This window comes from Lissotriton vulgaris, chromosome 12 (assembly GCF_964263255.1).
Source record: "Lissotriton vulgaris chromosome 12, aLisVul1.2, whole genome shotgun sequence".
Taxonomy (NCBI): Eukaryota; Metazoa; Chordata; class Amphibia; order Caudata; family Salamandridae; genus Lissotriton; species Lissotriton vulgaris.
In genome coordinates, this window is record NC_141700.1 from 739,095,508 (window position 1) to 739,108,146 (window position 12,639).

General features: G+C 42.2%; 1 protein-coding gene across 1 annotated transcript in view; it reads right to left on the bottom strand.

The window, feature by feature from the left end:
• Positions 1-261: 261 nt before the first annotated feature.
• LOC147678470 (extracellular calcium-sensing receptor-like) overlaps positions 262-12,639 on the bottom strand; it is a 108,248-nt gene continuing 95,870 nt past the window's right edge. The window contains exons 5-7 of the mRNA XM_086945649.1: positions 9,647-9,874; positions 3,892-4,015; positions 262-1,190 (exon numbers count right to left, since the gene is read on the bottom strand). Coding sequence (XP_086801775.1) covers positions 262-1,190; positions 3,892-4,015; positions 9,647-9,874 — 1,281 coding nt within the window. The remainder of the gene's footprint in view (positions 1,191-3,891; positions 4,016-9,646; positions 9,875-12,639) is intronic.

Genomic DNA, 12,639 nt, shown 5'->3' on the forward strand with positions numbered 1-12,639 from the left:
GGTCCTCCTTCAAACATATCTGTTAAGTCCGAAGCTGAACCACACACACCAAGAGGCCATGAAAATGGCTATAGTAGTGGGGTTGAAAAACAGGTAGCATAATGTCACAACAATAGTTGCCTGCTATGGTGATGGGAGGATTTCAACTCCTACTGTAGGCTTTGCAGGATAGAATAACACTTTGGAAAAAATAGTCTAGCATGCAATCAATGCGATCAATGACAGATCTCTTCACAATCATAAAGCCTTTTATCATTATTTTTAGACATTCTTTATCTTTTTATTTCTAGCAGTTCCTTTCCCTAGTAGGTGTCGTCTAGTGTTCAGATCTGGTCTCAGTAATATAATGTAACATTTTGGGAAAAATATGCAGGAGAGCAGCCCAACACTGGATGATATTATTGCAAAGACCTCCACTGCCACCACATATTTCCCTTGTGTACTGATATAGCCTGGGATAAAAGACAGCCACACACTGAGGAAGACAAGCATACTGAATGTGATCCATTTGGCCTCGTTGAAGCAGTCAGGCAATGTTCGTGCTAGGAAAGCCACCAAGAAGCTTACACAAGCCAATAGCCCAAGGTATCCCAACATGCACCACAAGGCAGTCTCTGAACATTCATTACACTGGAAGACGATTGTCCCAGTCTTCAGCTTCATGTTCTTTTCTGTAAATGGAGGGCAAAGCAGGAGCCAGATGATGCAGATCAAAACCTGAAGAAGTGTACAACCAGAGACAGTGACCACTGGAACGTGAGGACCGAGCCATCGCCTCATATTACAGCCGGGCTTTGTGGCTTTGAACGCTATGATCACCATAATGGTTTTAGCCAAAACACAAGATATGCACAGGGAAAATATTATGCCAAAGGCAGGCTGGCGGAGTAAGCATGTGATTGTCTGAGGTTCCCCAATGAAGAGAAAAGAACAGAGAAAGCTCAGTAGCAGTGCTCCCAAGACAAGGTACGTGAGCTCACGGTTGTTGGCCTTGACAACAGGAGTATTTGCATACTTAATGAAAATGGCCAGAATGGCAATTGTTTTGAGTGAACACCCTATGGCTACATAGGACAACATCATCCCAAGAAGCTCCTGATACAATAGAAACTCAATATTCTTCGGAATGCATTTGTTTCTCTCCTGATTGGACCACTGGTCTTCTGGACATGTCCAACACTTACTTGATCCTGAATAAAAAAAGTGGAATTAATGTCAACTAGATACAAAAACATTTTCAACAAGACACCTTTTTTTGCATGTGTGTTTGATGGTGCTAGAAATTCTATTTTGCTGACTTCTGCTTCAGAATGTGATATATACCACCCAGGCACTAAAGACAGAGAAGAAGAATTGAATCAGTCACTAGCTCCGCCTTTCCAAGCTATCACCAAGTTTCTGCATCCATCACATTTCACTTGTGTTTATTGCAGACCAGAGTACCCTTCCCTCCACTTGCTAATCCCTTCACTGCAGGAGTGTTTGGCTACCCCTATGCTGGACACTTTCCCCAATGTTTGCACTGACTTAAGGCAAACATGTCTGGGACACTTGCCAATATATATGGGTTCCATTTCTATTACCTGCATTGTACTCATCTTACGGGCGAAAAGAGGTGAAGAATCTGAATTCAAGTTCAGCAATAAATCAACTGTCTTATGAAATATTTTGGAAAAAGTTCTCCTAAGGAATCCTGCCCTTCATGGTCCAAGTAGACTGTTGATGCTATTTCAATACTATTGGGGATAATTATATTATATTCATTCTGCACAGTAGTTGAAACAATGCTATGATCTTTTCTATGACCTTTCTTCATATCTTATTGATGAGTGGTGTGGAAAAGAGACTACTTTGAAATTGTAGAATGGATTTCACTGCTGGGGGAATATTTATATAATGTAGTGATCCAGGTATACATTTGAGGTCAGCATTCATCAAAACAGTAGCCATTCAATATACCCTATTAAGGCAAATAGCTTGATATCATTGATAATGGCTCCCAATGTGTGCAAATATTGTATTGACAGGAAAACCTTTACATATACCGAAAAGAGGACTAATATCAATTGGTCCACAGAGAAGTTCAAGCAATTTTGGCCTTTGAATATTCCATAGATTATTTCTATATTCTGAGGGAATATTTTAGTGAGAGAAAGTAGACCTAGGTAGCAGATTTGTGAAATCACTGATGTTCCCAATTGGTACCATCTGGATATTATGGGTCACAATTTAAGCTTAAATTCCACATGATTACCGCAGTAACTGCTGTGGTGAATTAGGGATTAGCCTAAAAATATTGTGTCATGTTCAGTTTTCTGTGTTATGAAATCCTTTTGTTTTTTCATTTATAAACTTTCTTTTCTGGAAAAACTTCTAAATTGTTCTGTATCGCAAACTGACTAGTGAAAAATTCAACAAATAGCACATTTTTATACAGAATATACTGGACCATGAAAACACTAAGGGCCAGATGTAGGTAAATTCAATTTAGCGAGTCCTTAATAGCATTTTTACCGAATCGCTTTTAGGGACTCTCTAAATTAAATGTTGGTAGGAATCGCTAAAATATTTGCGATTCCTCAATATTTCTTAATAACAAATTGTAATTGAGATTCGTTATTAAGGAATACCTAGCCATTCATTCCTATGAGGTAGGAGGCCCATAGGAATGAATGGGAAGACATTAGCCATTTGCGATTCAGTGACACCCTGGGCTGCCAGGGTGTCAAAAGGACACCCTGCTGCACCCCAGAAATGTGCATGTGTGCACATGTGGCACACATCCATTCCCTAAGAGTATGGATGTGTGCCAGATGGCACTTTTAAAAAAGCAAAAAAGTTTTTTTTAAGGAAATCGCTACTTACCACCAACTTGAAGTTGGTGGTAATTAGGGATTCCTTAAGGCCGGAGTGCACTATTTTTAGTGCTACTTACATTGCATTTAAGGAATCGCTATTTCCGATTCCTTAAATGCAAGTGAAAAATAAGGAATCGCTATTTAGCGATTCCTTAATTTTCAATTAGGTTTGAACTCACCTACATTACTCCCAGCCAAATACCGGTCGGTAACGCAGAAATTTCTGCGTTACCGCTCGGTATTTGGCCACCTACATCTGACCCTCCATGGGAGTTTTGGTCATTTGGCTACCATCCCGTTTAAGATTGGTAAGGAACAGTGAAAACTGTAAAACTACCTCACGGTGGGAGGCAACTCCCAAGTTGTGGGCCCAGTTGTTTTTAATTGTTCAAAGATATAATTCCACTTTGGGATTTTATTTTAAAAAAAAATCACAAACAAGTTAAAAGATTGATCTACCTATACCATCATTTTGACTGTACCGTTCATTCATTCTTTTCACGCATTGACATGAGCCACTGTGATGACATTTCCTGGCAATAACCAGAGAGGTCCGCAGGGCAGGCAGTCGTCTCTAAATTTGAAAGACAGATCCCCAATCAGGGAAACAGAATATTTTAAATAGAAATCTAATCAGACCCCAAGGGTAAATGTACCGTTTTTGCTTCCGCTTGCCACCAGGTTTTCATAGCGGTAATGAGGAGTGATAACTGGCCATTCAACCCGCCCTCTCTATATTCAACAGGTAGTCTGAAGGCAAAATCTTAAATGGCTTGCACCCTATCAGGACAATAGAGGAGCGGTCAACAATGAAGTCAGAGTAAGCTCTGTCTCTAACATAGTTAAAGTCTGCTCACATGTAAATCAGGTGGGTGGACCTTGAGTTTGGCTATGCAGGTACTCCCTTGTAGTTGCGGCGGAGTACCCGTTTTGCCAAAATTCTAAATCAGCACCTATCTTTCCATAATCCCTCTTGGACATTATGCCCAAAATATACATTCGGAAAATAATTTCCTGTATGATCTTTCTCTACCTGTTTCATTTGCAATTTCTCCTTCAGAACATCGGATGCAGTCAAAGCAGCAACCTGGCCGTCCATCCTGAGCCGCTTTCCTGTAGCCAGGAGCACAGCTCTCACTGCACACGGATTGGGGGACCTTTGTATGGGAATTAAGAAAGCCACAGCATTTACAAAAGAATTGGAAAACAAATTGCAATGAATTACATACCATAAAGTATGCATTCACATTGAAAACAATAACAGATGTCATTTCTTTTATATTACAAACAATAATCAAAACGTAATACGTATGGACATTGTCTGATATTGATAATGGGGGAATAAATAGTAATCAATTTACATGCCACAAACAACCTTTTAATGACTAATAATTGCTTGTTTACTATGGTCGAAGCTGCGCATGATGCACTCATTGATGGATTTTTTTATTTGCTCTTTCATATTTATTACAGTCATATTATTTGTATTAGAAACAACAGTGATACATTGCTTTATTAATTTTAGGCTACAAGGGAGCACATTTATTTTAGAATACTGACAATTTATTTTAAATATCAGAATATAAAAATAAAAAAATGGGCATACTCTCCTTGTGTGTATGTAAGCCTGTAGTGATCAAATTCATGTTTGGGCAGGTAGTCTGAGAAGACTGGAAAATAGTTGTCAGGACCTTAGATCTTGGCCAGAATGAGTCAACAGGATTTGTTTATTCATGTACGGCAGTCAAATACATTTCCTCTTGGTTAGGTATGATTGGTAAATTGTAAGGGAAAAAGTGGCACAGCTCCCCTATTGCATTATTCTAGTCAAATGAATGATCGAGAACTGGGCTAATTACTCCTGACCTGTAATAAAAGATATCAAGCAGATGAAAACTGCATCAACCACAATGCAATGTTCTGGAAAACTAGAGGTCCCATGGCATGCCTCTGGATCTTTCCAATCTTGCAGATTATTTCGCCAAGCAGCATACTCGAAAAGTAATAGATTTAAAATTGCAGATAGGGATTTTCACTCTTCAGCCTTCCAGATGCTGTGGCTGGAAATTGCAGCTCAATGAGAATTATGTTGAGATCTATGGAATTTTTAGAGGCTTACTGGGTCAGAGGGAGAGCCCAAACAGACCCAGTACTTGAGGTGGGAAGCTCCTTCCCTTATGTCGACAGCACTTGTTTATTGAATTGACACAATAATACGTGGTAATATGAGAGGTTGTGTTTTAGAAGCATTTTAGCATTCCTTTGGGGGGATTGAAAAGGGTTATGAATTTATAAATACCAAAAATAAGAGGAATCTCTTAGAAAATCTCAAGGTACACAATGGAAGATTAACATAAAGGTATATTGAGGTGATCCCCACGAGGGGGCATTAGGAATGAAAGTCCAATGCAGATGATTGTCTTTAGCAAACAAAGTTGCTGATTGCTCCCTGATTACATTTTCCATATGATCCATGAGAACAAAAAAATAAACACATTAAAATGTCCATCTCTACGTGTAAATAAACTCGTGCTTTGATTTGATGGGGCTGGGTTCCACGTTCTAGACTTACTCTGGAACCCCTGGCCGATGGCTCGGCGGTGCCTGCCTAAAAATGTGGAGTGGAGAGAAAAATATCTGTTAATTCTACAATACCATTCCTGTTGCCAATGTTGCTAAAGGAAGGCAGACTCCTAATCCAAATTTTAATAATTTTATTATAAAGCCAAGAAAAGATGGACATACAAACACCTCAAAATGAGTGTGTAAATGTACATGGGCACTAATACAAAACCAAATCTATGAATGATATTTAGATGGTGCAACATGCACCGAATAGCCAATTCCTGAATTAAGACACAAATGATTATAGAAACTACATCAAATGACTTCTTCATTGATGGATTGCAATTAAAACGTGTTGGAAATGGCCCTTTCTAAAGGGTTATCCCCAAACCGTTTGCTTCTTCCTCATATTGTATTTCTTGACCTGTGTTTGTTGGCTATAGGGCTCTGGGCTCTCTGTGTAAATTGTTATTGTGATTGGTTCTCCCTGATTGGCATATTTGTTTTACCAGTAGGTCCCTAGTCAAGTGCACTGAGTGTGCCAGGGCTAGTAAATCAAATGTTTCTAGTGGGCCTGCAGCACTGATTGTGCCACCCACATGAGTAGCCCTGAAAAGATGCCTCAGGCCAGCCACCGCAGTGTCTGTGCGCAGTTTGTTAACTGCCATGTCGACTTGGATAGTGCACCCACTTGCACAGCCCTACCCTTTCCTTTTCTAACACATAGGACACCCCTACGGTAGGCCCAATGCACCCACTGGGCAGAGTGCAGTGTATGTGAAAGGTAGGACATGTACTAGTGTGTGTACCATGTCCTGATAGTGAAATAGCGCCAATTTCGTTTTTCACTATTGAAAGACTATCTTGCCCGATAGGACAGAATGGAGAATGCTTTGTAACATTTTACAAGCATATCTTCCCATAGGGATAAGATATAAAAATGGAGTTTCGTATCCCTTAACTCAGGATTAAATAGCACATCTTTAGTAATGATGGTTTTTAAATCATGTGTTTGAAAATACCACTTGTAGAAAGTGACTATGTTCTTGTTCAACCATCCTGGGTGCCTCTGTCTGTTTGTGGATTGACTGTCTGGCTTTGGAGTGACAGGAGCTGGGGAGGTACAGTGGCTCTAGGAGATTGGATGAGTCAGCACTAGGCTGAATAGGCCTGATCTGCATTTGGAATGGTGGGAGGAGTAGCACCTGTACCTGAATAGGGCTGTGCCCTCCTTCCACAATGCTGGCTCCGCCCCCCCCTGTGGCTTGTCTGGAGTCAAGGCTCACATTGACAAAGGATGTTGTTGTGCACTTGCAGAGTGCCCCCAGAACTGGCTTGAACTGGGCTCAGAGCCCTTGCACAAAGAGAACAAAGACATTTTGGGGTATAAGTATCAGAGCAATACCAAAGGGGATGATGGATGGAGCGTTTGAGCATATCAAATACTCACACCCAGCCAACTGATCTGGGTTTAATCCATCACCATTCTTTAGCTCACTCCACCACCCCAGATCAGACATGGCTATATGCAAATCAGTCTGACCCTGTGCCTCATGGGAACAGTCCAGCCCGAACTGCCAAGCCATGTCTTCCCTGGACCGAGGGTTTGCGGCTGAAGAGGTCCGACGCAGAGCCCAGCAATGCCACCTCATCGATCGCCAGCGCATCTCGAAGATCCACGCATCGTACCTGTGCGGCACGCTTTCCCAACGCATCACCTGCAGGCCGGTACCGGCATGAAGAATCGATGATTACTCCCCATACAGACCGGAATGACAAAACCCTTCCTCTGCATGCAGCAGGACTGTCGCATCGCCTCCTCAGGGTCTCAGGAGTGTCGCATCTCTTTGTTTTCCGACGCTGCATCTGTTTGACTTAGTGAACTTTGAAATGAAATGAAATGAAAAGACTATTTGTAGAGCGCGATAGCTACCCTTAGGCGTCCTAGTGTTACAGACAATGCGTGCAGACCGGCTGAAGGATCATTCAGATTTGTTAAAGAGTAAAGTTTTTAAGAGTTTATGGAAGGTGAGCAAGTTGGGTTCTGTTCGAAGGTGGAGGGGGAGGGAGTTCCAAAGCCTGGCCGAGTTGTAGGAGAAGGAACGGCCCCCGGATCTGGTTCTTTTTATCCTGGGGACTGTGGCGAGGAAGGAAGATGCTGATCTGAGTTGCCTGTTCGGGTGGTAGGGGGTGATCAATGATTGATTGATGGTGGAGCCTGTTTTCCAAAAGGCTCGGTGGGCGATACACAAAGACTTGAATTCAATTCTTTCCTTGACTGGGAGCTAGTGGAGTTTCTTTAGTCCTGGTTTGATTGAGAGTTGCCGCAACTACAGGTACTTTGGTGAAAAGTCACGCATCTATAGTTTTCTATGGTACAAGTTCTTGAAACACTTTAAAAGTCATATTTTTAACTGTGTATGTTGGATGTTTGTCATTTTGGTCCTGTTTAGTTTAGATAAAGATACTTTATGTTTCTAAACTGGGGTGGTGTACATTTGTGGTGTTTTCACTGCATTACTGTAAAATACTATACACATTGCCTTTGAGATAAGCCTGTCTGCTCGTGCCAAGCTAACAAGGTGGTGAGCAAGGGTTATCTAAAGTGTGTATCCCCTTTACCCTGACTAGAAGCAAGGGTCTCCATTTGGACAAAGGTATCCACCTCTGCCAACTAGAGACTCCCATTTTTAACCAAAATAATTAATCTGTGCCTACTCTACTTCTAATGCGACATCCCTACTTAGCATTTCCTAGGCAAGTTCACTGAAAAGTGTCAACTGTGGCATCTTCCTAAGACACACACTCACACTAAATGGGTCAAGTAGTGTAAAGCTACAGAGCGCGTTCTAAGATGCTCCATTCTCTTGTGGTAAGGCAGCAGTTCCGGACTCTGTCCCTAACCCCAATACAAAAGTCGGATATCCCTCTCCCAAGTACATTCCAAGAATGCCTCATCCAGTTGGACACCTCCGCTTAGGTAATTTTCTATGAAGCAAAAGAGCTTTCAGACTCTTGCTCAGTGTCCTTGGTTGCCAGACCTTCCAGACAGGAAAGACATCCTCCTACATTATCATCTCCACTTGTTAAAAGGCATCCACTTCTCGCAAGGTCCGTCTAACTCCTGAAACAAAGATGTTATTCTAACTAATGAGGACAAATTATTGAAGCTGCAACAGAAACATGAAAGTAAAAATTCCACATGCACATAAGTTTTAACTAACAACCTTTAACTTGAGAGCGAACAGGTAGAAACGAAAGTTAGACCTACCAACTTCGGCTAATGTAAGAACAGTGCACATGTTAAATACAGACATATATATTAACAATTAATACACACATACAATGTGAGCATCAATAGGAAACCTTCATTAGTCATGAATACATTTTACACACATATGATTTCCTCTAAATACATACATTTACTACGTTAATTCTTTGGTATCAGGAAGAAAATACCCAACACCTCACGTATACGTTATTACAGTTCACGTCCTAATAACCTAATATTAATGTGACAAACATATTATATGAGGATGCAGACTAATCATGATTATAATGCACCCCTTTAAATGAAAAGATCAAGTTAGGCTCTATCAGCCTCAACAAGAAAACATACTGTACCTTATTGACCTAGTATATTGTTCACGACTGTTTATGGCGAGCTACATGAATGTAGAATTACAATGTGCCTTTTTTTTTACTAAGTTTTATATAGCCCAAACTTGACCTGAATCAGGTATCAGAGCACTTTACATAGCACTAGTTGCGCTACATGAGGACACATTCATTTTTTGTTAGGCACGGGTGAGATTAAGTGATTTGCCCAGAATCACAGGATGTTCAGCGTCATTGCAGAGACTTGAACCCAGTTCCCCAGATTTGAGGTCAACCGCCCTAGCTGTTAGGCTACCTCCTCTCCCATTAGACAGTTCCCCAGATTTGAGGTCGACCGCCCTAGCTGCTAGGTTCTCCTCTCCCCTTAAATAAGATCTTAGACAACTCTTGTCCCCTTCGGCAAGATCTGTGGGATCATATCATATCAGCGACGCATGCATGCTTGATTGTGTGTGTTCCTATTGGATTATATTCTCCTTAGATCACAATGACTTCCTTTAACCGTGCCTGTCTTGTTGAAGACTAGTTAAAGAGGGATGGCCTTGTTATATGTGGAAACGTGAGTTACTGTCATGTCAGAATTGAAAACAAGGCCTGTACTGTACCTCTGTTGTTGCCATGCCCCACTGAATGGCACTGTCGTTGATGTACATGTCATGCCCCTTGGACACTGCAGGTATTACACTTCCAATCTTTACATATGTTATGGCACCATCAGAATCTCCCTGCCAGTTGATGATGTCATATCGCTCTGGGGGGTTCCCCTGGTGGTCGAAAAATATCTCATCCCCTTCTTTGTTCTTGAATCGTACATGCTTGACGTAATGCAGGATCTGAGAAGGTGAACATGAAGAATTAGTTTCCCAGCTTTAGGCAATTAACATGGTGCTGTGAGGCTATCCAAGTGCTGCATACATGAAACCAATATGGTTGAACATGCCATAGAACCTAACTATGTTCAAATAAATTAAACACAGGAATTGACATGTATGGCATTTGACACAATGACAACACCCAAAGCAACATCACACAGCATCCAGTCCAGACAAAAACAAAGAAATGTGATGTAAATAATCCAACAAACTATTAGATGAGATGAAAGAGAGACCCAGGAGTTAGTAAAAACAACAAAAAGTTGCAAAATATGTAGCATATGTCGTGCAGCACTGACTGGGTATCAACCCTTGAAGAAGCATAAAAAGTTGACTGAAATTGTTATTAAAGTATACAGAAAGTGATGGATGGAACACTTGATTTATTCTCAGCCGCTGCTAATTACTCAGAGCTGCATCCTAATCCATTGTACTGTTTGGACCCATCCATATGCATATCCATCTTGACCCTGCTCCAATGGGAAGGTCCTTAGTGAACTGGAACATAAGCAACCCAGGAAAGGTTTCATCCTAGTTAGGGCTTATCAGACAGGTATAGCTTGGTTCCAGTGACACAGTGTGCACAGCAACCACGTCTGGCAATGCCCGTCCCACTTAGGTTAACACACTAAAGAATACAAAAAAGTGATAGATGGAATGCTTGAAATAATCTCAGCCACTGGTAATTACTCTGGGTTGCATCCCAAATCATTGTTATTTTGCACACCATGCCAACTCAGTTTGGACCCAGCCATAAGCAAATAAGTCTTGTCCCTGCTCCAATGGGTTGCAGCCCAGCCAAGGACTTCCAGGCAAGGTCCTCACTGAACCTGAATGCAAGCAACGTAGAACCAGTTTCTCCCAAGTGAGGGCTCATTAGCCAGGTATAGCTGGGTTCCAGTGACACAGTATGCACGGGACCCATGTCTGGGCATAACCATCTGTTGGACCTGGCCCTCTCTGCAGGGTCACCCCCAAATAATTTGTCTTCACCCTCCTGTTTTCTGAACCCATTTATGTTGACCTTAGGACTATGTGCACTTTACCACTGCTAACCAGTGCTAAAGTGCTTATGCATTCTTGTTTAAACATGGTAAAATTGGCTTACACCCAATTCTCATAATTATTTCACTACATTTACCCAATATGTGTAAATTAAGTGCTACTAGAGGGCCCGCAACACTCATTTAAGTAGCCTTTTGAAAAATGTCTCAGGCCTACCATTGCAGCCTGTGTGTAGAGTTGTTAACTGCCATACTGACCTGGCAAAAAAAAAAATTGTTTGCCAGGCCTAAACTTTCCTTTGCAATACATACAAGTCACCCCTACAGAAGGCCCAAACCAGCCCGTAGGGCAGGGTGAACTGTAATTAAAAAGTTCGACACACCTCGACACAGGAACTCTTAGCCTTTGCAGCTCCTCATATGAACAAATATAGTGCAACGCAACTCAATGCATGACCTTGCTTTGCAGAACTCGCTGCTCCTCATCGTAACCAACGTAGCACAATGCACTTGACACAGTACCTCGCATCTCAGCCATAGCAGCTCCTCATGAGAGTCTATGTAGTGAGATGATACTCAACGCAGATCGCCACATTTCATCCCTCTCAGCCGTTCATCGGAACCAATGCAGCGCAACTCCGCACGACACGTAACCACTCATTGTTAGAATTGGGATTCTTTAGATGGCAGTGGTAGGTACCTTTGTCCTAACAGGGACCCTTGCTTCTAGTCAGGGTAAGGGGCTACTCTTCTAAAATAACCCCTGCTCACCCGCTTGGTAGCTTGGCATGAGCAGACAGGCCTCTCTCAGAGGCATTGTGTAAAGCCTTTGTGAACACATACATTGATACAGTGAACACTACAAATGGACACCACACCAGTTTAGAAAAGTAAGTATTCTTTACTAGAACAAACAACAAAAATCCACAATACTATAATCAAAAATAGACTTTAAAATGGTAGAAAAAACTTTAGTTAAATGAAGATGGTAAATGCAACAGTTTACTCTCAAAGTACCTGGGATGTGTCACGCAATACAAATAAAAGGGTTGCAGGGAAGTTTATGCGCCGTTCCTTACACTCAGGAGTGTGAATGCATCGGTTCCTTACTGCTTCACAAGGGAGTTGAGGCTCGCTTCCTTACTGTGTGGGGAGTTGATGCGTTGTTTCTTACTGAGGCCCGGTGATGATGCGACAAGATGGCGCCTCAATACGACGATCCGGTGCGATGTGACAAAATGGGGTCTTTGATGAGTTGCGACAACGTTGGATGTGATGCGTGCACGCCTGACGGCTGTGCAGCAAACTCTGTAACTTCTGAGCCGCGACAGACCCTGCAACACACTTCTCCGGTGATGTGACGGCGACCTCTGCGGTGGCGACACGCTTCTCCGGTGATGCGACACGCTTTATCGGTGATGCGACGGCGAACAGCTGCAGTGGCGGCTCGCTTCTTTAGCGATGTGATGCCAACTGCTGCCGCTGCGACGCGCTTCTCCTCGTTGCTTCGCTCTTCCAGCTCTCAGGAACACACAGTCTTATCAGAGGGCCCAAACAACAGGAGGTACCTCTCTGCAGGTAGAATTCCCAGCAAGGGAATTCAGGGGAGCTGGTGGTGAAGATTTGTATCCCTGAGACTTCAGGCAGGAGGCAAGCACACTTCAAACCCTTGGAGATTCTTCCTCAAGATTATGAAAAGTTCACAAAAGTCCTTTTCCCCTT